This window comes from Eschrichtius robustus, chromosome 1 (genome assembly GCF_028021215.1).
Source record: "Eschrichtius robustus isolate mEscRob2 chromosome 1, mEscRob2.pri, whole genome shotgun sequence".
In the NCBI taxonomy this organism is placed as follows: Eukaryota; Metazoa; Chordata; class Mammalia; order Artiodactyla; family Eschrichtiidae; genus Eschrichtius; species Eschrichtius robustus.
In genome coordinates this window covers 63,854,005-63,880,266 of record NC_090824.1, presented here as the reverse complement: position 1 = coordinate 63,880,266, position 26,262 = coordinate 63,854,005, and the positions used below count along the sequence as shown (strand labels likewise).

The 26,262-nt window shown below is 37.2% G+C and overlaps 1 protein-coding gene across 1 annotated transcript in view; it reads right to left on the bottom strand.

The window, feature by feature from the left end:
• Positions 1 to 583: 583 nt before the first annotated feature.
• Positions 584 to 26,262, bottom strand: part of BAZ1A (bromodomain adjacent to zinc finger domain 1A) — an 89,993-nt gene continuing 64,314 nt past the window's right edge. The window contains exons 17-26 of the mRNA XM_068546232.1: positions 25,402 to 25,998; positions 23,461 to 23,624; positions 22,590 to 22,744; positions 22,116 to 22,264; positions 8,438 to 8,685; positions 8,119 to 8,345; positions 6,143 to 6,612; positions 4,328 to 4,470; positions 1,931 to 2,018; positions 584 to 1,482 (exon numbers count right to left, since the gene is read on the bottom strand). Coding sequence (XP_068402333.1) covers positions 1,286 to 1,482; positions 1,931 to 2,018; positions 4,328 to 4,470; positions 6,143 to 6,612; positions 8,119 to 8,345; positions 8,438 to 8,685; positions 22,116 to 22,264; positions 22,590 to 22,744; positions 23,461 to 23,624; positions 25,402 to 25,998 — 2,438 coding nt within the window. The 3' untranslated portion in view covers positions 584 to 1,285. The remainder of the gene's footprint in view (positions 1,483 to 1,930; positions 2,019 to 4,327; positions 4,471 to 6,142; positions 6,613 to 8,118; positions 8,346 to 8,437; positions 8,686 to 22,115; positions 22,265 to 22,589; positions 22,745 to 23,460; positions 23,625 to 25,401; positions 25,999 to 26,262) is intronic.

Genomic DNA, 26,262 nt, shown 5'->3' with positions numbered 1-26,262 from the left:
AACCCGTGTCCCCTGCATTGGCAGGCGGATCCTTAACCACTGCGCCACCAGGGAAGTCCCCAAATGAACCTCGTTAAATCCTCAGGATTTTAGATGAGAAAATAGAGGGATGGTTCTGTTTCCTGACTCCCTAAAAGCCCTACAGAGGATACCTGACTTCCTTCTGCATCCTAAAAAGGAACAGCTATTCCTCCAAAACTGAGGCCCCTATGTTTTCCATACCTAGGAAAGAGCATTTATTTTATTTTAAAACAGTTTTCAGGGTTGTGGGCGTATTCCAAACTTTCTTTTCTCTTTTTAATGAGAATCCCTGCCATAGAATGTTACTGTTACTGATGGGAGGTATCTTACTCCTCAAGGGTTTGGGCAGAAAAAGATGCAAATCACTGCTATAGAGACTCAGGTACAATAAAACATTGGTTCCTATGGTCTATTTATCACATGTAGAAGTCCAATTCTGATTTGTAAAAAATTCCAGAAATTCAGAATATTTGAAAAAAAAAGGATCATTTTACTTGTACACTTAAGTTGTACATAGAAACTTATAATACAGTTCTGTAAAACTGAAAGAATTGCCAGGGAAAAGGGAGGGTGTTACCTTTTATTGACTGATCATTAAGGAAGTTAGAGAAATAAAACAAAAACACAATAAAATGTTTAAAAAATTAAAGGACATTTTCCAGGTACAAATTTTATAAATACAAAACAAATTCACAAATTACTTTGAATGCTAAATAAATATCTAGTTAATAAACTCAGACTCAATACCTCCAGCCAGCACTGGTACAGCACTTCAAGGAATAAAGTTGGATTCATTCATGTATAGTGTTGAGAGAATCTGCTCATTAAACAATTCTTAGACGTATACACTTTTTTCTAAACTGTGCTATCATGGAAGATTTATCTGTGTAAATAAATCTCTCTTAATACCACACTTCTAAAAAAAAAGTCAATGACAAAATAAATCATAGGTGAAAAAATATTTTTTGAGATACTGGGACACATGAATGATCTCAAAATGCACAAAAATCTCTGTAAACCAGTACTGTAGCCAATACATCTATCAAATTTATTAGATACTGAACAAAACTGTAGCAAAGGAAATCTTTCCTACATTCTCCTGAGTGCTTAATATTAAAGTTGAGAATATAGTGCAGGCCACACTTCAATGTGGTCAATCAGTTGTTATTGCTTTATACATATATGTCTGCTTTAGAGCATGATTTAATGTTCCATTTTCATGAACAATATGTTTTCTTCAAATATATCCTTTAGAAAGACAAAATCAGATTCGTGACTTTTTTGCAGCTGGTGGTGTGCTAACTTGATCCACACTCCCAGGTGTGACGTTGAGTCCAAGTTTTTGAGCCTGAATATGAAAAAATGCTTGCAGCCTAGTTCCAGCTTTTGCTTCACTTGTGTTACGAGGGTTGTACTCAAAGCAGTTCGAAAACATTAACTCAATATCATCGATAAACTCAGCTAGAACGAAAAAACCAAATGAGATTAGAATGAAAGAAAGTAAATTATAAATACAATCTTTGTATCATATCTGGAAATGTCATTAAGAAAACAGAAGTCCACATTTTTCTTTAGAAATTGATGACTCTGAAACAAGGTGGCAGAACTGAAGCTTAAAATTGTTTATAAATACTTTAAAAAACTGTTTTATTGAAATTATACAATTATTTAATTAGATGTATTTTATATAACTGAAAAGAACATCTATTAAGATGAGATTCTATAAAATATCTTTAACTCATTCAATCCCCATCCATCTTTCATTTCCATATATGCATACATAAGCATTTTAGGGATTTCTTGGGATGCCATCTACACAATTATGTTAATATACATCATTTAAATAAAAAGAAAAGCAGCCTTTACCTCCTTAAAGGAAAATTATCAGAGAAAAACATAGATTACTCACATGCTAGTTTATATTCACATTTGTTCACTTTTTCACGAATTATATTTAAGGCAATGGGCTTTTTGATGATGTCATAATAGTCTGGGACCTGTAAAATAATTCAAATATATCTCTCCTATAGAAAATTTATTGAAGATAAGTAGTCAAATACATGCAAGTTTTGCCCTTAAAAGCAACTGAATATTAACTTCTGAATACTATTATTCCATTAAAATTACATAATACATTTCAGTCATTGTAATGTTGTAAAAGCTTATTTGATACTATAAAAAATGTTAATGTATTGTGAAAAACAGATTATGGGTTTGCTTGTGTGTTCTCTTCCTTTCTCTGTCTCTCTCTCTATATAGATACATAAATGTATTTATAAAGAAATTTCTGTAATGACCATGACTGAATTTGTAATAAAGAATAAAATACATGTAACAAAACTTAATTCAGCACAAAACTACTTAGGAAAAATAAGTTACAGTCCAACTGAGAGTTTATTTTTTTTTGGCAGCATTGAGTCTTAGTTGCGGCATGTGGGATCTTCTGTTGCGGCGCGTGTGCTTCTCTCTAGTTGCCCCACGTGGGCTTAGTTGCCCTGTGGCATGTGGGATCTTAGTTCCCCGTCCAGGGATGGAACCTGTGTCTCCTGTGTTGGAAGGTGGATTCTTTTTTTTTTTAAAATATTTATTTATTTATTTATTGCTGTGTTGGGTCTTCGTTTCTGCTCAAGGGCTTTCTCTAGTTGCGGTGAGTGGGGGCCACTCTTCATCGCAGTGCGCGTGCCTCTCACTGTCACGGACTCTCTTGTTGCGGAGCACAGGCTCCAGACGTGCAGGCTCAGTAGTTGTGGCTCACACATGTGAAGCAACATGTGGGATCTTCCCAGACCAGGGCTCGAACCCGTGTCCCCTGCATTGGCAGGCAGACTCTCAACCACTGCGCCACCAGGGAAGCCCGGAAGGTGGATTCTTAACCACTGGACCACCAGGGAAGTCCCAGAGAGTTAATTTTTATAAGGCGCTATTCAATGTTAATTAATCTTTCACATTCTGGTTCTAGAATTCTCAAAGTAGAATTCTGACGATGTCACTTTTTCATTCAGAAACCTTCACCTGATACTGACAAGTGAGGCCCTTTACAATCTAGTTGTGTCTGAGCCCCTCTAACACACCCTCTGCTCCATTCAAACCATCCATCATTCCCATATTCTCATTTCTAGGTCTTAACTTGTTGTCCCCTCTTCCTAAAATGTCCTCATTCCATTTCTCACTGTTGAAATTCCATCTTTCTTCAGTGACCAGATCAAATAGTTCTTCCATAAAAAACTTTCTAATTCCTGCTATTCCTTCCTCCTGAAATGCTCAAATCAATTCCTTCTCTTCTCTACTTCTGAAAGACCATTAAACTTCTAGTATAACTAACACTGTCCTACCTCTGCTATGGCACATCACATTCTGCCATACCTATATATAAATAACAGCTCAAATCCCTTAGTTAGGTCAGGCTATCTCTGTTATTCAAGAGTACCCATCTTTTACATCAGTGTTTCTCAAAATGCTGTCCCTGGACCAGCACCATCAGCATCATTTGGGGACTTGTCAGTAATGCAAATGGTTGGGCATCATCCCAGACCCAGTGAAACAGACTGGGGTGGGGCCCAGTCAGCTGTGTTTTAACAAGCCCTCCATTGACTGTGGTGTATGCTAAAGTTTAAGAAACACTGTTTTACATAATAGAAATGCCAATAATGGTACTCAGTTGAATCAACTCCATTCATATTCATTACACAGAATAAAAAGTCAGGTTATTTCAACACATTGTCATCATTTATAAGAATCAGTCACAGGGGCTTCCCTGGTGGTGCAGTGGTTAAGAATCCACCTGCCAATGCAGGGGACACGGGTTCAAGCCCTGGTCCGGGAAGATCCCACATGCCGTGGAGCAACTAAGCCCGTGCGCCACAACTACTGAGCCTGTGCTCTAGGGCCCGCGAGCCACAACCACTGAGCCCGTGTGCCACAACTACTGAAGCCAGCGTGCCTAGAGCCCATGCTCCGCAATGAGAGAAGTCACCGCTATGAGAAGCCCGTGCACCACAACAAAGAGTGGCCCCCGCTCGACGTAACTAGAGAGAGCCCATGTGCAGCAACGAAGACCCAACGCAGCCAAAGATAAATAAATTAATTAATTAATTAAAAAGAAAAAAAGAATCAGTCACAGGACTAGAAGGGACTGAGGAGACTATGCTAGCTCCATTTTTTTCAATATAGGAACAAACGTTCCAAGATTTGTTTTCTTTTTTAAGTAGACAGTGACTAAACAAGTATTTTGACTACCTTAAAGTTGCCATGCAGACTAAATCAGATAATACACATGAAAATATTTTATAAAGTCTAGTAGTATTACCTGGATTTTAGAAACGAGTTTCAAAAAAGGCCAGCTGTCATCATGCCGTACCAATTCCACAACAAGTTGTTCAAAAGCGGACAATTCATGAACTCCTCCCTGTCGACCTGAACTCCTTCGATTAAGTGTCATAGGAGATGATTCTGAATAAACAATTATGTTAACTTTAGGTGATGACAAAACAAAATATTTGATCACCATAAGCTAATCAGGACATATAAATACAAACTAAATTCAAACAGAAAATCGACACTCTACACACTGAGATGTTAAACTGACTTACATTCTGAGAGATAGGTAAATCTGGACCAAGTATTCGTTATTTCCTTTCGATCTTAAAAATTTCCAATTGAAATAAACACTCACTGGGAACAGATTGTAAAAAGAGTGTAATACAAAAGGAAATTCTAGAACACAAAGTTTGTGGGTTGTTACTCCATTTTATTAAAAATATGTTTTTAACCACAGTAAAATGAAATCCTCTGGCATTTCCTGAAATACAACCTTAGGAAAATAACCTCTTCAGATTTAGAAACTTGGCTTCTTTATAAATTACCTTCTTGCATAATAGAAAATATTTCTCAATGATGAAATAAAAGATTATTCTTATAAATCTAATTTTATATGGAGAATTTTCTTAAAGCAAAATGCTTTCTCATAAAATGTAAGGTATATAATGAGATCTAAGGTGAATGAATTAGTAGAAAAGAGTAGTATAGTCCATATATAGATCTAGGTGTTTAAATTCTCTGCTTAAATGTTAATCCACACATTTCCCCCTTTATTTGTCCTTAGAACCAGGCTAGTAAGTTCACAAATCAGTTAACAACAACAATATTTTTTTCAGCAGAGTTTTTTTTTTTTTTTTCTTTCTTAAAACAAAAATGCTTCAGGTGTACTATTTTCCAAATAGCTTGGAGTTCAGGATTGGGGAAGAGCAAAACACATAAGGGGGTAGGAAAAGCTAAATTAGATCTCAGTGCAAAGTTACCTGATACTACCCCCACCCCGCTGCCAAACCTGACGACCTGGCGACTGCATTATGTTCCATTCTTCCACCAGTGAATTCCTTAATCCTGTCATGGGTTTGAATAATGCAATACAAACTATCTAAAATTCTTCAAAGAACAGTAGTAGCATTTTTTATGTTTAACTTCATTTTTTGAAATATCAAAGTTTTACTACTACTGACATTAAAGAAAAAAGAGGATAGGATTAGAAATAAATGGGTAAAGAGATTATTACATGGATAAATATTACCAACAACTTACATAAATATATATAATATATAAACAATTTATATAATATATATATAAATACTAAAACAACAATTATCAGAATCAAAAAGACAGCTGGTAATCACTCCCTAACAATATTACTGTTCCCAACTCTCCCTGCCCCGAAATTCAGTATGTCAGGTGGGAACCTTATCAAATTACCTAATGTAGCTTGTCTAGGTGATGATAAGTACATGTGTTTTGAAGGAAGCAAAGGTGGAAGAGAATGAAACGTGTTATAATGTGGTATACTGAGGCTGTTCAAGTATTGGCCAAATCTCTCCATTAAACACAGAACACTGTTTGCAAATTTCTTACAACTACCCTACTACACTAGTAGAAATACTAGTACTGTAGTTTACCTTTATTCCAAATACCTGCCCCTTCCTTGAACATTATGCTTCAGGTCAGGTTGCTCCCTAATAACTCTGTATAGTGGACAGCCTTTCAAAAATGATACAAAGTATCTCAACATTCAATCTTTCCAAATTACTCAATTTCCTTAGGTAAGAATAGCTTAAATTAGACTTCTTCATACCTGTAGATTGTCTTTTCCTGCCTCTTCTCTTGGATTCACTATCTTGGAGAGAAAGTTTTGAAGCAACATTTAGAGATCTTGACTGCTCACTTGACTTTGTGGCAATGACTCTGAAGTTAGGGAAGTTGGGACTATTTTCTGGTGTATTATTAGCACTTTTCCTGCCTCTGCGTTTTCTACGAGGACTAAGTAGTTCCACGAATACATCTGCTTGCAGTGGGCCATGACTCTGGCGAGTAGAACGACTGGCAATTCTTAAAGATTTAGTTTCTGTAGGAGGAGCAGATTTTATCTTTCTTAGGCTTCTACCAGTAGCTTTAGAAGAAACAGTTGTTTTTGGTGTACTCTGCTGACTCCTTGAAGTATATCTTCCAGGATCTTGTCGTTGGCCACGACTGGAGAAAGAAGAGCTAAGTCTCCCTCTTGTTTTAATAGGTAATGTAACTTGTGTTCTTCTTCGTTTTGGTGGGCTATAAATAGTGTTAGAAAACAATTATTGTACAGACCAATGATGAACGTATGAATTACTTCTATCCCCCTTGTTCTACTTACTCAGCCAATGAGTTCTACATACATAACTTTTGTGTTACTGAGACTTATCCTGTACTCAGTTCTTTAAACTTAGAATCAACAAACTCTTCATGGAAATCTAAAATGTGCTTTCATATATTTCTTTGTAATGCAAAGACAATGTTTAATAATTTCTTGGTAACTCCAGGACATCATCATGAAAATCAAATCCTAGGTTGTGATAAACTGTAATAAAATTCTCAGGAGAACCGAAAAAATGGACTTAATCATGTTGAAAAACTTAAAATGCAAATCTTTTGTCTCCTTATGCTACAGGAGACTGTCACTTTTCATTACTATTGATACTGAGGTAATCTACAGTTTTGGCCAATGGATCCCACAAAAGTAGGCCTTAAACCTACTGTTCCTCAACACTAAGCCAAGAATCTCTTTGCCATCTTTTGATTCTTACTGTAAGATACAAAACTAGATTCAACCCTTTAATTGCCTTTAAGTTGTAGACAAGGATGATACAACCCCATTAAGCCTCCTTATATCCATCTCCCCCCATACCTGAACTTCCAGTTTACTTAAAATATTTCCAAAAATTCTCCAAGTTCTTTATCATCCTTATGCTTAACACAATACTGTCATTACAAGCTACAGGGAAAATGGCTCCTGCTAGTTGGAGCTATTGAACAACTTGTTTAAAGTAGAGGGGGTGGCTCTCTCTACTCATCCTCCTCAGTCTTTGGCCTTTTTGTACTGTGTTGGTTCTAGGCTGCCCTTGCTTCACATTCATTTTCTTGATTCCACAAGAATGGAGCTCAAATGTTAAAAACAAGGGGAGGTCTTACGGACAAATAAAGGGAGACTGCCCCAGTGCTGCCACGGCAGGAATAACCAAAGCCATTCATTGGGCCTGGGTGACACAGCTTGCTAAGCTGCAGAATACTTGACTATACAGTAGTATAGAAGTTGTTTCTAGGTGCTGATGTGGTACGAGTATAAAAATACAATGTGCTTCCTGGCATTTCTCTCTCTCTCTCTGTAGACTGCCAAGATCAGCAATATTTGGGTATAACTCCTTCAGAAAAGCAAAAGAGACATTGGGAGCTGCATTCATCTCTATCTCATGAATATCCTCTGGACTGCTTATTTGCTGCTTTCAGCAAAAAACTAAGTAATATCAACCTTGATGTGGCTCTGAATTGACATCCTAACCAAACTTAAACTTACACTTGATTTTATGATCTGGCTAAATTCACAAAGCGACTATACTCCCTTGGGAATAATTTCATATGTTTATAATACATAAAAAGCAAGGGGAACTTTATGACACTATATTGCACACTAGTTTTTTGTTTTTAAATTATGGGCCCCAACCATTCCATTTGCATTTGAAAAGTCAAGAGACTGTCTAGTTAAAGACTCGAACTCTCATTTTATTGCATGGTAGGACTTACCTGACATCTTCCTCTTCTTGAGAATCATCTTCATCTTGTTCTACCTCATACTCTTCCTCCTCACTTTGACCCTCTTCATCATCATCATCAACTTCATCATCCTCACTTTCCATACTATCTTCCATCTCGTCATCACTTTCCAAGGATGGTCTCTGTCTAGAGGAGAGTCTTCTAGAACGTTGCTTTGGCCGACACTCTGGACAAAACCAATCTCCTTCAGGCACAGTCTGATAAATCACATAAATGATTATTAATCATCTGTCACTCAAAATCTCAGTGTCTCAATTCTAATCTGAGAAGCAGAAGAAGAAAAAAATACCTTGAGCTTTGGTCGAACACAGTAGGTATGATGACCCCGATCACAGCCATCACAAAGTACCATGTTTTCAGCATCACCCTTCTTTCGGCATATCTTGCAACGGGCGTTCAGTATAGACTTAGACCATATTACACTACGATCCAAGGTGGAGAGATGAAGAAAGACTTGGGATAGACTGGCAGAAGAAAGGAGAGACTCTCTCCAACGGTCCAGGACTGTTTTATAAGAACGCCCACTGTCACTGGCATCTTAAATGAAAAGGGAAAGTGATTAAACTTCCTAGGCAAACCCTAGATATCTCCTAGAACTATTTTCTTGGTAGTGTAAATAGGTTGGAATTCACAGTTCTTCTCTCCTAATACTTCACAAAAAGACCACGTTGATATTAAAAACAAAAACCTCGTGTTAAAGAAAATTTGCTGAGCCACATCTTATTTATGACATAAGGAATTACTTAAATCCGTAAACCAAATGCTGGGGGATTTCAATAGTTAAAAGAGAAAAATAACTTAGGCAATGTATTCTCAATCTAGTAATCTAGTTCTTTGTATCAAATCTTGACGTAATTTAGAAAGCTCGCTATATATGATTACAAGTCAGCTACTATTCATTTGAATCAAGAATGTTACTGCCTCATTTCAGATAAAAGATGGACTGCTAAGTATAAATCATATTTAAGGTTTCTTTTGGGGATAATAAAAATGTTCTGAAATTAGATAGTGGTGGATGGCTGTACAACTGTGAATATACTAAAAACCACTGAACTGTACAATTTAAAAGGGTAAATTTTATATATGCAAAATATATCTCAATCTAACTTATTAAAAATATCGATTATGTATAAATGCCAATGATATTGTCTTCTATACCTAAGAAAGTATTATTTTTAAAATAAGGTAAATTAAAAAAATGTTAATACCCCCTTAAAAAGAACTTTCAGCACCAAGTTTTATACGGAAACATTTGAACCTATTAAGAGTCATTTAGGAAGTGTTCAAGATGGTGGAAGAGTAAGACATGGAGATCACCTTCCTTCCCACAAATACATCAGAAATACATCTACATGTGAAACAACTCCTACAGAACACCTACTGAACGCTGGCAGAAGACCTCAGACCTTCCAAAAGGCAAGAAACTCCCCATGTACCTGGGTAGGGCAAAAGAAAAAACAAAAAAACAGAGACAAAAGAATAGGGATGGGACCTGCACCAGTGGGAGGGAGCTGTGAAGGAGGAAAGGTTTCCACACACTAGGAAGCCACTCGCGGGCGGAGACTGCAGGTGGCGGAGGGGGGAGCTTCGGAGCCACGGAGGAGAGCACAGCCACAGGGGTGCGGAGGGCAAAGTGGAGAGATTCCCGCACAGAGGATCGGTGCCGAGCAGCACTCACCAGCCCGAGAGGCTTGTCTGCTCCCCCGCCGGGGCGGGCGGGGGCTGGGAGCTGAGGCTCGGGCTTCGGTTGGATCGCAGGGAGAGGACTGGGGTTGGCTGCATGAACACAGCCTGAAGGGGGCTAGTGCGCCACAGCTAGCCGGGAGGGAGGCCGGGACAAAGTCTGCAGCTGCCGAAGAGGCAAGAGACTTTTTCTTGCCTCTTTGTTTCCTGGTGCGCAAGGAGGGGGATTAAGAGCGCCGCTTAAAGGAGCTCCAGGGACGGGCGTGAGGGGCCGCTATCAGCGCGGACCCCAGAGACGGGCATGAGCAGCTAAGGCAGCTGCTGCAGCCACCAAGAAGCCTGTGTGCAAGCACACGTCACTATCCACACCTCCGCTCACGGGAGCCCATGCAGCCCGCCACTGCTAGGGTCCCATGATCCAGGGACAACATCCCCGGGAGAACGCACGGCGCGCCTCAGGCTGTTGCAATGTCACGCTGGCCTCTGCCGCCGCAGGCTCGCCCTGCATTCCGTACCCCTCCCTCCCCCTGGCCTGAGTGAGCCAGAGCCCCTGAATCAGCTGCTACTTTAACCCCGTCCTGTCTGACTGAAGAAAAGATGCCCTCAGACGACCTACACGCAGAGGCGGAGCCAAATCCAAAACTGAACCCCAGGAGCTATGCGAACAAAGAAGAGAAAGGCAAATCTCTCCCAGCAGCCTCAGGAGCAGCGGATTAAATCTCCAGAGTCAACTTGATGTACCCTGCATCTGCGGAATACCTGATCAGACAATGAATCATGCCAAACTGAGGAGGTGGACTTTGGGAGCAACGATATACATATATTTTTCCTTTTTCTCTTTTTGTGAGTGTGTATGTGTATGCTTCTATGCTTCGTTGTGTGATTTTGTCTGTACAGCTTTGCTTTTACCATTTGTCCTAGGGTTCTGTCTGTCCATTTTTTTTTTTTTTTTTTTTTTTTAGTATAGTTTTTAGCACTGTTATCTTGGTGGATTTGTTTTTTGGTTTGGTTGCTCTCTTCTTTCTTTTCTTTTCTTAATTACTTTTTTTTCATTTTTAACAATTATTTTTTATTTTAATAACTTTATTTTATTTTACTTTTTTCTTCCTTTCTTTCTTTTCTTTCTCCCTTTTCTTCTGAGCCGTGTGGCTGACAGGGTCTTGGTGCTCTGGTGGGGTGTCAGGCCTGTGTCTCTGAGGTGGGAGAGCCGACTTTAGGACATTGGTCCACCAGAGACCTCCCGGCTCCACGTAATATCAAACAACGAAAGCTCTCCCAGAGATCTCCGTCTCAACGCTAAGACCCAGCCCCACTCAACGACCAGCAAGCTACAGTGCTGGACACCCTATGCCAAACAACTAGCAAGACAGGAACACAACCCCACCCATTAGCAGAGAGGCTGCCTAAAATCACAATAAGGTCACAGACACCCCAAAACACACCACTGGACGTGGTCCTGCCCACCAGAAATACAAGATCCAGCCTCATTCACCAGAACACAGGCACTAGTCCCCTCCACCAGGAAGCCTACACAACCCACTGAACCAACCTTACCCACTGGGGGCAGACACCAGAAAACAATGGGAACTACGAACCTGCAGCCTGTGAAAAGGAGACCCCAAACACAGTAAGTTAAGCAAAATGAGAAGACAGAGAAACACACAGCAGATGAAGAAGCAAGGTAAAAACTCACCAGACCAAACAAATGAAGAGGAAATAGGCAGTCTACCTGAAAAAAAAATTCAGAGTAATGATAGTAAAGATGATCCAAAATCTTGGAAATAGAATGGAGAAAATACAACGTTAACAACAACCTAGAAGAATTAAAGAGCAAACAATGATGAACAATGCAATAAATGAAATTTAAAATTCTGTAGAAGGAATCAATAGCAGAATAACTGAGGCAGAAGAATGGATAAGTGACCTGGAAGATAAAATAGTGGAAATAACTAGCACAGAGCAGAATAAAGAAAAAAGCACGAAAAGAATTGAGGACAGTCTCAGAGACCTCTGGGACAACATTAAACACACCAACATTCGAATTATAGGGGTCCCAGAAGAAGAAGAGAAAAAGAAAGGGACTGAGAAAATATTTGAAGAGATTATAACTTGAAAACTTCCCTAATATGGGAAAGGAAATAGTCAATCAAGTCCAGGAAGCACAGAGAGTCCCATACAGGATAAATCCAAGGAGAAACACTCCAAGACACATATTAATCCAACTATCAAAAATAAAAGACACAGAAAAAATATTAAAAGCAGCAAGGGAAAAACAACAAATAACATACAAGGTAATTCCCATAAGGTTAACAGCTGATCTTTCAGCAGAAACTCTGCAAGCCAGAAGGGAGTGGCAGGGCATATTTAAAGTGATGAAAGGGAACAACCTACAACCAAGATTACTCTACCCAGTAAGGATCTCATTCAGATTCGACAGAGAAATTAAAACCTTTACAGACAAGCAAAAGCTAAGAGAATTCAGCACTACCAAATCAGCTTTACAACAAATGCTAAAGGAACTTCTCTAGGCAGGAAACACAAGAGAAGGAAAAGACCTACAATAACAAACCCAAAACAATTAAGAAAATGGTAACAGGCACATATATATCGATAATTACCTTAAATGTAAATGGATTAAATGCTCCAACCAAAAGACACAGACTGGCTGAATGGATACAAAAACAAGACCCACACATATGCTGTCTACAAGAGACCCACTTCAGACCTAGGGACACATACAGACTGCAAGTGAGGGGATGGAAAAAGATATTCCATGCAAATGGAAATCAAAAGAAAGCTAGAGTAGCAATTCTCAAATCAGACAAAATAGACTTTAAAATGAAGACTATTACAAGAGACAAAGAAGGACACTACATAATGATCAAGGGATAAATCCAAGAAGGAGATATAACAATTGTAAATATTTATGCACCCAACATAGGAGCACCTCCATACATAAGGCAAATGCTAACAGCCATAAAAAGGGGAAATCAACAGTAACACAATCATAGTAGGGGACTTTAACACCCCACTTTCACCAATGGACAGATCATCCAAAATGAAAATAAATAAGGAAACACAAGCTTTAAATGACACATTAAACAAGATGGACTTAATTGATATTTATAGGACATTCCATCCAAAAACAACAGAATACACTTTCTTCTCAAGTACTCATGGAACATTCTCTAGGATAGATCATATCTTGGATCACAAATCAAGCCTTGGTAAATTTAAGAAAATTGAAATTGTTATCAAGTATGTTTTCTGACCACAATGCTATAAGAGTAGATAGCAATTACAGGAAAATATCTGTAAAAAATACAAACACATGGAGGCTAAACAATACACTACTAAATAAGCAAGAGATCACTGAAGAAATCAAAGAGGAAATCAAAAAATACGTAGAAACAAATGACAATGAAAACACGACGACCCAAAACCTATGGGATGCAGCAAAAGCAGTTCTAAGAGGGAAGTTTACATCAATACAAGCCTACCTCAAGAAACAAGAAACATATCAAATAAACAACCTAACCTTACACCTAAAGCAATTAGAGAAAGAAGAAGAAAAAACCCCCAAAGTTAGCAGAAGGAAAGAAATCATAAAGATCAGAAATAAATGAAAAAGAAATGAAGGAAACGAGAGCAAAGATCAATAAAACTAAACGCTGGGTCTTTGAGAAGATAAACAAAATTGATAAAACAGTAGCCAGACTCATCAAGAAAAAAAGGGAGAAGACTCAAATCAATAGAATTAGAAATGAAAAAGGAGAAGTAACAACTGACACTGCGGAAATACAAAGGATCATGAGGGATTACTACAAGCAACTATATGCCAATAAAATGGACAACCTGGAAGAAATGGACAAATTCTTAGAAAAACACAACCTTCTGAGACTGAACCAGGAAGAAATAAAAATATAAACAGACCAATCACAAGCACTGAAATTGAGACTGTGATTAAAAATCTTCCAACAAACAGAAGCCCAGGACCAGATGGCTTCACAGGTGAATTCTATCAAACCTTTAGAGAAGAGCTAACACCTATCCTTCTCAAACTCTTCCAAAGTATAGCAGAGGGAGGAACCCTCCCAAACTCATTCTACGAGGCCACCATTACCCTGACACCAAAACCAGACAAAGATGTCACAAAGAAAGGAAACTACAGGCCAATATCACTGATGAACATAGATTCAAAAATCCTCAACAAAATACTAGCAAACAGAATCCAACAGCACATTAAAAGGATCATACACCATGATCAAGTGGGGTTTATCCCAGGAATGCAAGGATTCTTCAATATATGCAAAACAATCAACATATTGATTAACATATTAACAAATTGAAGGAGAAAAACCATATGATCATCTCAATAGATGCAGAAAAAGCTTTTGACAAAATTTACCACCCATTTATGATAAAAATCCTCCAGAAAGTAAGCATAGAGGAAAGTTACCTCAACATATAAAGGCCATATATAACAAACCCACAGCCAACATTGTTCTCAATGGTGAAAAGCCGAAACCATTTCCACTAAGATCAGGAACAAGACAAGGTCGCCCACTCTCACCACTGTTATTCAACACAGTTTTGGAAGTTTTAGCCACAGCAATCAGAGAAGAAAAAGAAATAAAAGGAATCCAAATCGGAAAAGAAGAAGTAAAATGGTCACTGTTTGCAGATGACATGATACTATACATAGAGAATCCTAAAGATGCTACCAGAAAACTACTAGAGCTAATCAATGCAGTTGGTAAAGTAGCAGGATACAAAATTAATACACAGAAATCTCTTGCATTCCTATACACTAATGATGAAAAATCTGAAAGAGAAATTAAGGAAACACTCCCATTTACCACTTCAACAAAAAGAATAAAAAACCTAGGAATAAACCTACCTAAGGAGGAGAAAGACTTGTACTCAGAAAACTATAAGACACTGATGAAAGAAATTAAAGATGATACAAACAGATGGAGAGATATACCATGTTCTTGGATTGGAAGAATCAACATCGTGAAAATGACTATTCTACCCAAAGCAATCTACAGATTCAATGCAGTCCCTATCAAACTACCAATGGCATTCGTCACAGAACTAGAACAAAAATTTTCACAATTTGTATGGAAACACAAAAGACCCCGAACAGCCAAAGCAATCTTGAGAAAGAAAAACGGAGCTGGAGGAATCAGGCTCCCAGACTTCAGACTATACTACAAAGCTATAGTAATCAAGACAGTATAGTACTGGCACAAAAACAGAAATATAGATCAATGGAACAGGATAGAAAGCCCAGAGAGAAACCCACGCACATATGGTCACCTTATTTTTGATAAAGGAAGCAAGAATATACAATGGAGAGAAGACAGCCTCTTCAATAAGTGGTGCTGGGAAAACTGGACAGCTACATGTAAAACAATGAAATTAGAACACTCCGTAACACCATACACAAACGTAAACTCAAAATGGATTAAAGATCTAAATGTAAGGCCAGACACTATAAAACTCTTAGAGGAAAACACAGGCAGAACATGCTATGACATAAATAACAGCAATATCCTTTTTGACCCACCTCCTAGAGAAATGGAAATAAAAACAAAAATAAACAAATGGGACCTAATGAAACTTAAAAGCTTTTGCACAGCAAAGGAAACCATAAACAAGACGAAAAGACAACCCTCAGAATGGGAGAAAATATTTGCAAATGAAGCAACTGACAAAGGATTAATGTCTAAAATTTACAAGCAGCTCATGCAGCTCAATATCAAAAAAACAAACAACCCAATCCAAAAATGGGCAGAAGACCTAAATAGACATTTCTCCAAAGAAGATGTACAGATTGCCAACAAACACATGAAAGAATGCTCAACATTACTAATCATTAGAGAAATGCAAATCAAAACTACAATGAGGTATCACCTCACACCCGTCAGAATGGCCATCATCAAAAAATCTACAAACAATAAATGCTGGAGAGGGTGTGGAAAAAAGGGAACCCTCTTACACTGTTGGTGGGAATGTAAATTGATACAGCCACTATGGAGAACAGTATGGAGGTTCCTTAAAAAACTAAAAATAGAACTACCATATTACCCAGCAATCCTAACTACTGGGCATATACCCTGAGAAAACCATAATTCAAAAGGAGTCTTGTACCACAGTGTTCATTGCAGCTGTATTTACAATAGCCAGGACATGGAAGCAACCTAAGTGTCCACTGACAGATGAATGGATAAGGACGATGTGGCACATATAGGCAATGGAATATTACTCAGCCATAAAAAGAAACGAAATTGAGTTATTTGTAGTGAGGTGGATGGACCTAGAGTCTGTCATACAGAGTGAAGTAAGTCAGAAAGAGAAAAACAAACACCGTATGCTAACACATATATATGGAATCTAAGGAAAAAAAAAAAAAAGGTCATGAAGAACCTAGTGGCAAGATGGGAATAAAGACACAGACCTACTAGAGAATGGACTTGAGGATATGGGGAGGGGGAAGGGTAAGCTGGGACGAAGTGAGAGAGTGGCATGGACTTATATATACTACCAAAGGTAAAATAGATAGCTAGTGGGAAGCAGCCGCATAGCACAGGGAGATCAGCTTGGTGCTTTGTGACCACCTGGAGGGGTGGGATAGGGAGGGTGGAAGGGAGACACAAGAGGGAGGAGATATGGGGATATATGTATATGTATAGCTGATTCACTTTGCTATAAAGCAGAAACTAACACACCATTGTAAAGCAATTATACTCCAATAATGATGTTAACAAAAATAAAATGAAAACCACCACCACCAAAAAAAAAAAAATAAAGAGTCATTTAATTGGGTGCCATTAATCTAGGCAGTCTATCATTGTACATTGGCCTGTGATATCCACCTTCGATTGATCTTCAATACTGCAACTACCTTAGTTTTCCTAAGATATTACACTTAATTATAAAGGGCCTACCACATCATGTCAAAATTCTGCAAGATATATGACTCCACACACAGTTTGGTCCTATCACACCATATTTTCTACTATTATCCTCAAATAAAACCTCATGTGCCGTGTCATAATAATTAAGAGAATGTAGGCTATGGAGTCAGTCTGTCTTGAGGTTGAGTACTAGCTCCCCTATGTGAGCCTGGGCAAGTTCCTCAACCCCTCTGTGCCTCAGGTGCCTCAGCAGTAGTATGTGGTTACTTTATGCCTCTGAGGGCTGTTGGGAAGATTAAATGAGATAATACATATAAGACATGTAAACTGTCTGTCATGGAGTAAATGCTATTGTTGTTATCATTATTCCTCCATCATACTGTTCCTCCAATATGCAGTACTTTAGAAGATATGAAACAAATCTATTCTATGACCCCTGACTTTAAGAAAATTTTAATATAGCTGGGAGGGTGAAGATATACACAATGAGTTGAAGTCATAAAGCAACAGACCTGCCAAACACTAGTGGATCTCAAACTTGTCTGACTGTTGGGCAGGGAGGGAGAGACAGGACATGAAACCCAGGGCCCACTCAATGTGGTGAGTCCTCTCTTAAAAGTTAGGACCCCCAAAGGCTACACCTGGAAGCATCAGGGTGGACACAGCTGCTACAAAGAAAGAGGTAGCAAGTAAATCTGCTCATCTGGACCTTGGTGTTGGGTGGAAAGGGGAAGTAAGTCTACTACTATGTAACTACAAGCAAAGCCTTGAACAGGTTTAAAACCTGAAAAAACACAAACTAAGATCTTAAAGTGGTCCAGGATTCATAGTGACCTCAGGTAAATGGCAGAAACAAGGGAAAATCTTTGCAAATGCTCTCTGAAGAAATTTCCATAGATTAAGTTCTGAGGAATGAGAGTTAATAGTCAAAACCCACAAGGCACATGTGGAAACATTTGAAGCAAGAGCCTGCAGAATCTGACCCATAAAGACAAGAGACGCAGAATTAGACACAATACAAAATAACTATGTTTGGGACGTCCCTGGTGGTCCAGTGGTAAACAATCCGCCTTCCAATGTAGGGGACTCGGGTACGATCCCTGGTCGGGGAACTAAGATCCCACATGCAACTAAGCCCATGCGCCTCAACAAGAGAGAATCCGCACGCCACAACTAGAGGGAAGCCTGAGCGACACAATGAAAGATCCTGCACGCCTCAACAAAGATCCTGCGTGCCACAGCTAAGACCTGACGCAGCCAAAACAAACAAACAAACAAACAAAAAACCCCCCCAAACTTGTAAAGAAAAACAACTATGTTTAATATATCTTAAGAAATAAACATTTGAAAGTATGAGTAAATGACCAAGCTGTTTGAAAAAGCATCTGGACCTCTAAAGATAATTGAGATTTATAACTCAACGAGAGAGGGAAAAAAAATGGATGGGTCAAATGACTCTTTAGACAAAGCTAAAGAGAAATACCAGCAAAGAGGGATATAAATGCAATAATACAGTCCACTTGATTTATTTCCACCCTCTCATTTTGAGCTTTCTATTTATCTTGATTTTCTAATATAAGTCTTCATGAAAAGTTCTGGCCTGAGTGGGACCTCCAAGGAGGAAGGCAACAAGAATTGCTAGTTCAAAGATCTTGAAGAAATCTTTCTGTATAAATCAGAGAGCATTCTTATTGGTAATGGCAAGAAATAAGGTTGCAGAGGCCAATGTGGAACAATGGAAGAAAAATTATGAAGAACTTTTGGAACCTAGAAGGTCAGTTTGAATGGTTCTTAACTCAAAGGCTGGTGAAACACTATGGGTTTTGATCAAAAAGGTGCTTTAAGAAAATTAAACCAGTGGTAGTTCAAGGACCAATTTTTATCCCACCTACTCCTATCCATTTTAAATATTCTAAATATACGATATAAATGGATGTCCACATTTTTCTATTTTCATATAAGTACTTAAATAAGGATAAAAAACAGTATATAAAATTGATTCCATTTTTCTGTTAATTGTTTTTTCATCTTAAACTTTGCTTCTCCAGATTATACAGCTCTCAAGGGCAGAAATGTCGTTTTATTTTCCATTATGCTAGCACAGATAAATTCCTCAAGATATTGCTAATTAAAAGTTTTTTACTAGGGACTTCCCTGGTGACACAGTGGTTCACAATCCGCCTGCAAATGCAGGGGACACTGATTTGATCCCTGGTCTGGGAAGATCCCACATGCCGTGGAGCAACTAAGCCCGTGCACCACAACTACTGAGCCTGTGCTCTAGAGCCTGTGAGCCACAACTCCTGAAGCCCGCGCACCTAGAGCCCGTGCTCGGCAACAAGAGAAGCCACTGCAATGAGAAGCCTGCGCACTGCAACAAAGAGTAGCCCCCGCTCGCCGCAACTACAGAAAGCCCGCGTGCAGCAATGAAGACCCAATGCAGCCATAAATAAATAAATAAATAAATTTATAAAAATATTTTACTAATATAAAGTAATGGTAGATTCATATGATCAAATATCACACTGGAAGATTTTATACTGTTAAGTGCCACTATACATTAATCCATGTCACCATGCCATGTAAGCTTCTCTAGGAGATAAAACAATAACATCTCCTACTCCATAATTCTCCCTATGCTAGTAAAGGAAAAAAAAATGCTGTGAATAAATACTATATGTAGAATAAGTAAATATACATTCCATAGCTGTTAATTCTTTTAACTAATAACTAAGTATACTAAAGTTCAACGATGTCAATTTTTTATATACCAGCTTAAAAGAGTTTGATTAGCTGAGGTATGAAATGTAGAAAGAAAAATGTTAGGAAGATGATATTACCCCCCAATGCCATTCTCTTCCAAAAAACCAAATCCAAGGTTTTTCCTTCAAAAGCTAAATGTGTAAACCAGTATTCAGCAGTAAAGAGAGTAAAATCATAGTTCTTTAAAAATACAGAATTCTTTAAAAAGTTAAAAATTTACCATCTGTCACACTAGATTGATCTTCCTCTCTCTTTTTCTTGTCTTTTATTTTTCTATCTCCCTTTTGATCTTTATTAATTTCTGTGTTACCTAATTTCAAATTGATAAAGTTAGTTTGACAATTTTTTTCCCCATAGCTTAAGGGTTTAACCATATGGATGACTTTATAAATGATTAAATTATCAACTTAAACAATTTTCACATGTTACCTAAAATCATTAATTGAAATATGATTATGTTCCCCAAGTTAAAAAAGCCTAGTTTTATCAATGCGATTGATCACTAGCGTTAAGAGGGACATACTAGAGAAGGTGGAACATAAGTAGAAATTTTATTTCTTACTTGGTTCCTCAAGAAACAAATAATTTCTGAAGCTAAACTGGGAAAATTCCTACTATAGTTAATTTGCTATGTTGAAAAATGATCAGGAGAATGGAGGATTTTAATAAATATTCTATCTCAAACATTCATGAAGTGGAACCCCCTTTTCTCTTCCGGATTAAGGATATTCTTGATTACCTTGCTCCAAATATTTAGACTATCTTAAAACTCTAGAGGTACCTCCATTTTCTGTGGTCTCATTCAAAACAGACCGTTCAAAGGCTTAAACAAAGAGTTACAGACACCAGTTCTTCTATTAACTTTGAGGCAGCAATGGTAGGTGGTAACATCCATATTACAAATGATCAACATCTGACTCTGACCAACATTTACAAAGTAAGTAAGGTCAGTTGAACTTGTCTTATTTCATTTATTTTTTTAAGATCCCCAATTAAAATTGTTTCTATGTCTCAGGATGAAATGAATGTTCTAATGCTGCTGTATACAAACAAGCATAAGGAACACTATAGTTCTCTGCTCTTACATAACCTAGGAGATGTAAGTTGCAACATCTCTCAGTGTTAACTTTTTCCCTTTGTGTAAATATTTAATAAAATGTACTGAAGAAAATACAAACACACTAAATAATTAATTTGATCCCCCCCCAAACTTATAAATAACTTTAATTTATGGCAATTTCAGAAGTGGAAAAATCAGCAGAATTGCATTTTATCCCTCACCCCTTTAGGAATCACAGCATTAATCAGTAGTAATAACATCTTACATTTATAAGAGCTCTATGACTTACAAATAACTTCTAATTGAAGTAATTGTAAATTCACATGTGTTTGTAAGAAACAATACAGAGATCCCTTGTATACGTAATTTGATTTGAACACAGAAAATATTAAGAAATACTGAAGACAAAATAGCAGTGATTCAACAAATACAAACTTGAATATCTTTATGATCATATGTATTTTATTTCTTACAAGTGCTACCTTTGATGTGAAAAGTGAGTTATTAAGCTCATGGTGGAATTATCAATTTATAAAAAATATAAAAATATGGATAGGTTTATTAGAACAATGAGATACTAGCCACAAATCCTTCAATTTAAAAGTAACATTTTACAAATATATTGACGTGCCAAAATTGCTCTGATAGCACCATCTATTTATGAAAGCTTTGTTCTTACTACTCAACAAAGTAACATTCAAATCATTTTTAAAGGATTTTCGTCTCCTCAAGTTGCTCTCTCAATACGAGACCAAAAAGACATGGTTTAAAAAAATTGTTTCTTCTAGTACCCCACTATTGAGATACAAACTATCTCAATATGATGAATTATAAATTAATTCCATTTTTCAGAAAGACCACAGGGAAGTAGAGGCAGTTATGACATGAAAACTGATTTGCAACTTGACACATATATTTTCCTAAAGACATAAGGAGTATGTTCCTAGATTAGTCCCTAAAAGCATATTAATTTCACAATTGCTGAAACACATTCCTGATAGAATTATTTCTGTCATCCTAACCATAAATTATAGAGCATTTCCTCATCTGTGTACCCTTTAACACCTGGTATTTCTGATCTGGTACTTCGTACACAGTGCTCAGGTGAGTGACCACATTATTAAACCATACCCCTAATGGGGAACATTTAAGTAGCTTCCTTGAGGTTCTGATTTAAATAACAACAACAACGAATTTATGTATAGTCTTTGATTATTCAGGGTCTGGCTAGTCACAGGATTTGGTAATCTTTCTTCAGAAGAAAAGTTCATAAAAGAAGAGACTGACAGAAATAGTTAAATAGACATTCATTAAAATGAATGAATACCTAGAAAAAATTTTTTTAAAGTATTTAAGTATTATTAAAAAAATAAATCTCACCTGAAAGAACTCATATTTTAAAATGAAAATGCAATCTTAAAATTTTCAAATTAGTCAATCAGTTTTATTATGTCAGCCAATAAAGTTCTATCAATTAAAGGGCAATTCAAAAGCATTTAAAATATAACTAATATTTTGAATTAAAAACAGATACTTACCAAGTGGAGCTTTGAGAAAACGCCGCTCAATGCCCTGCTCTATTTGAAAGAGTGCCATTGCAAGATAATGAACCACGTTGCTTACTGACTGCGGTGTACTTGCATTAGTTGAGACAGTACTTGGAGATTCTGTTTTTATGCCCAAAAGTCTACAATTAAAACATTGAACAGTGAGCACAGGGATTATCTTATTCCCCATAGCACCACACATAAAGTTTTGTTAAGAGCAAGTCTTCAATCGAATCCACAAAATAAAGAATAGGCAATTAAGGAATACTTGAAAAATACTCCCAGTTTAAATCTGTCATATCTACAGCCACATATAACAAGGATCTTCAGTGGTTACAAATATTAAGGTCCTCACAATAAGATTTTAAAACAATTTTTTGAAGAAAAAGAAACATTTACTTTAAAAAAAAAAAGTATAAAATGGCAAGGAAAAGTGATGATTACTTTAGAAAATCCTTTTTGTACCTGTCTTTTACTATGACCTTTGCTTGCTCATCAATTTCCATCTCCTCTACATCTTCATTCACAGTTTTAATTATACCATTTTCCTTGTTTTCCTCATTTAACAGCTCATACCGCCCACTTTCTAATGCCGATCTCCAGACGTTTCGGTCTGTAACCTGTAACAAAACCCAAATTTACTAACCCTGAAAAATGACATATACTGTTTCTAAGAAGTATGAGGTTCAATGTACATATGAAAAAGTCATGAATATTCTAGAACAGATTGTGAATCAAAAAGGGATCTAAAAATAAGGTTACTAAGTGGCCAAAATGGAATTCATATCATTCATAGATGGAAGCTTTAATACCTTACTCTCTATATAGTGAAATCATAAACAATTCTAAGATTGGTCACCTGACAGTAGCAAAAAAGTGACAGATGATAGCAAAGGAATGAACAGAACACACATACCAAGCATGAATTACTTACAGATTTTAAAAAGGTAACAAAGAAACCAATAAACAAACCAGACTCAGCAGAGGAGGCAGGAGCTAGTCAAGGAAGAAGAAAATATCCTTACACATTTCAACATCTCGGATGAAAATGCCATAAAACAGATACTTTTTAAACACCAAAAGTTAATATTAAAAAAGGTCAATTATGTTCATTAAATTCTGTTTAAGAAAGCAGATAGTCATATAGCATATTTAAGAAAGATTTCTATCTATATATAAACAATTTGATACAGGGGAGTAAAGTTAGTTTTCATAAAAAATATATCACTTCCTGGTATTTATTCAGAACACACATGCCTTGACTATATCAAATAAATAACAAATATGGCCAAAATTCTGGTAATTAGGCAAATTTAAAATGGGAACAGGTACAAACCTTGATTGCTCCTAATGTTCCTTGGTAAATTCTGTCTTCAATATCCAAAAGAAAATCTCTCAGCCTCAACTCAAGCTGCCTTTCTGCAGACATCTGAGATGGATCATATGCATTGGAAGATCTTCCCCGACTATATGTAGGTTTGCTATCAGTTTGAGGTTTGTCTGAAATAGTTATCAAATATCTTTATTATTATTTTCTCATTAAAAAATACAGTTACCCATCTGACTGTATGATTGTGAGACAATGGATATAAAAACACTCAGTAAATCCTCAAGTGTGGGGGGAAAAAAAAAAAGGAGAAAATGTTTGCACATCATTTATCTGATAAGTGATTTGTATCTAGAATATGTAAAGAACTCTTACAACTCAATAAAAAGACAAATAATAGAACTAAAAAATGAGCAAAGGATCTGAACACACTTTTCTTTCTTTCTTTTTTTTTGGCTGTGTTGCGAGGCTCGCGGGATCTTAGTTTGCCAACCAGGGGCCCACAACAGCGAAAGCTCTGAGTCCTAACCACTGGACCGCCAGGGAATTCCCCTGAACACACTTTTCTTTAAGGAAGATATACAAATGGCCAATAAGACCATGAGAAGATGCTCAAGATCATTAGTCATTTGGGAAATACACATCAAAACCACAATGAGATACCACTTCACACCTCTAGAATGGCTAGAATCAAAAAGTCAGATAATAACAAGTGTTGACAGGGACATGGAGAAATTTTAACCCTCAATATAAAATGGTGAGCCACTTTAGGAAACAGTCTGGAAGTTCCTCAAATGATTAAACAGAATTACCATATGATCCAGTAATTTCACTCTTAGGTATATACCCAAGAGAAATGAAAACATGTGTCAGCAAAAATTTGTACACAAATGTTTATAGCAGCATTATCCGTAATAGCCAAGAGGTGGAAACAACAGAAATGTCCATCAACTAACATATGGATGAATAAAATGCAGTATACAATGAACATTAATTGGCCATAAAAAGGAATGAAGTACAACTTAAATGAACCTTGAAAACATTATGCTAAATGAAAGTCAATCACAAAAGACCATATACTATATGACACCAGTCACATAAAATATTCAAACAAGGAAATTTACAGTGACAGAAAATAGATTTGTGGTTGCTTAGGTCTACGGGGGTGGCAGCTAAAGGGTATGGGATTTCTTTCTGAGATGATGAAAATGTTCTAAAATTGACTGTGTGATGGTTGCACATATCTAAGAATATACAAAAAAACCACTGAATTGTACGCTTTAAATGGGTGAATTGTACAGTGTTATGAATTAAAATCTCAGCTTTAAAGCTGTTAAAGAATTGTGATCAACAGTTTTTAATCCTGAAGAGAATTAAAGTAGTCATGGTAATAATATGACCCTAAATTTAAGAGTTCTCTACCTAGAAAATTTCACCTAAAAATGCCTTACTGCTAAAATTTACACCTAAAAATGCCTTACTGCTTTCTCTTATCTGTCATCAATAGACCAGCCATCAAATAAGAAATACTGCTACCTGATCTGTCCTTGCAGCCCATCTCCAAAGGCGTGATCACTACTGGAACCTGTCCCTGGACCCTCAGCCAAAACCTTCAGTGAGTGACCTCACTCACTATTAGATCTCAAAAACCGATGGTAACCTTAGTGCCTCAGGTGTTCAATCTACTGGTCAAGGAATGAGATCAGGAAGAGTACATAACTTCTCACATTGTCAGCTGTGTTTCTCATAATCCAAACGGAAGCCAGTGGAATCTAGAAAACCTTATTTCTCTAACTGGCAAACTTTCCCTAACTTAGGAACTGAGAGCATAGTCCAAATGAAAGAGAAGTTGTTTTAAACACAGCTCTAATAGTTTGAAAAATGTTTAATCCTGAGCCAGAGATTATTGGGAAAGAAAAATAAAGGAAATAGGTTCCGTTGAAAATTTACCTGAAAAATGAAATTTCTCTTCAGAAAAACGGGCTAGCTGTGCATATATTCTGCGTTTCTCTTGCAACAAAGTTTCTTTTAAGGCACTTTCTCTATGTCCTCTAGAATTAAGAGCTTCAATAAGCTGGTCCAGCTGTTCACAAGAACTGTAAAAGCACCACCGATTTGGCTTATGCACTGGTTTTGGCAGCTGCACAGAATCATCACACGGACCTTGGTCAATGCTGGAGGTAGATTCAGACATCAAAGAATCTCCAGTTTTAGTGGATACCTGAGGATCTTGAGACTGTACATTATCCTGAAATGATGAAGGCCTCGGCAACAGCATGTCTTCAGTGAGACCAGAATAATCCTCTTCAATAAACAATCCAGGAATAGAAGGGAAAATCCAATACCGCCTATACATGCGGTCGCGGCCCAAGGGAAAGATATTGGTACATGCTATGGCACTTTGGATTTTTTCTAAGAGCTCTTTCTCTTTTCGCTGGTGTTCCTGTTTTAAAGCTTCTTCCTCATCAGCAGTAAGAGGCTCTCTTGTTACACAGTTGACCTCTTCTTGCCTTGTACATTCTTTAAATCCATTTTGTCCCCTTCTCCCTATAATCGAAACAACCTTTGATCACCATCATCATACTTTAAATTTTCATTAGAAAAATACGATACAAGCTACTCCAAGTTACTACATGTTTTGGACTAAACTGTATGTGCCACCCCCCATACCCCCAATTCATAGGTTGAAGTTCTAAACCCCAATGTGACTGAATTTGGAGACAGGGCCTTTAACGAGGTGATTAAGGTTAAATGAGATCATAAGGGCAGGGCCCTAATCCGACAGGACTGGTGTCTTTAAGGAAGAGAGAC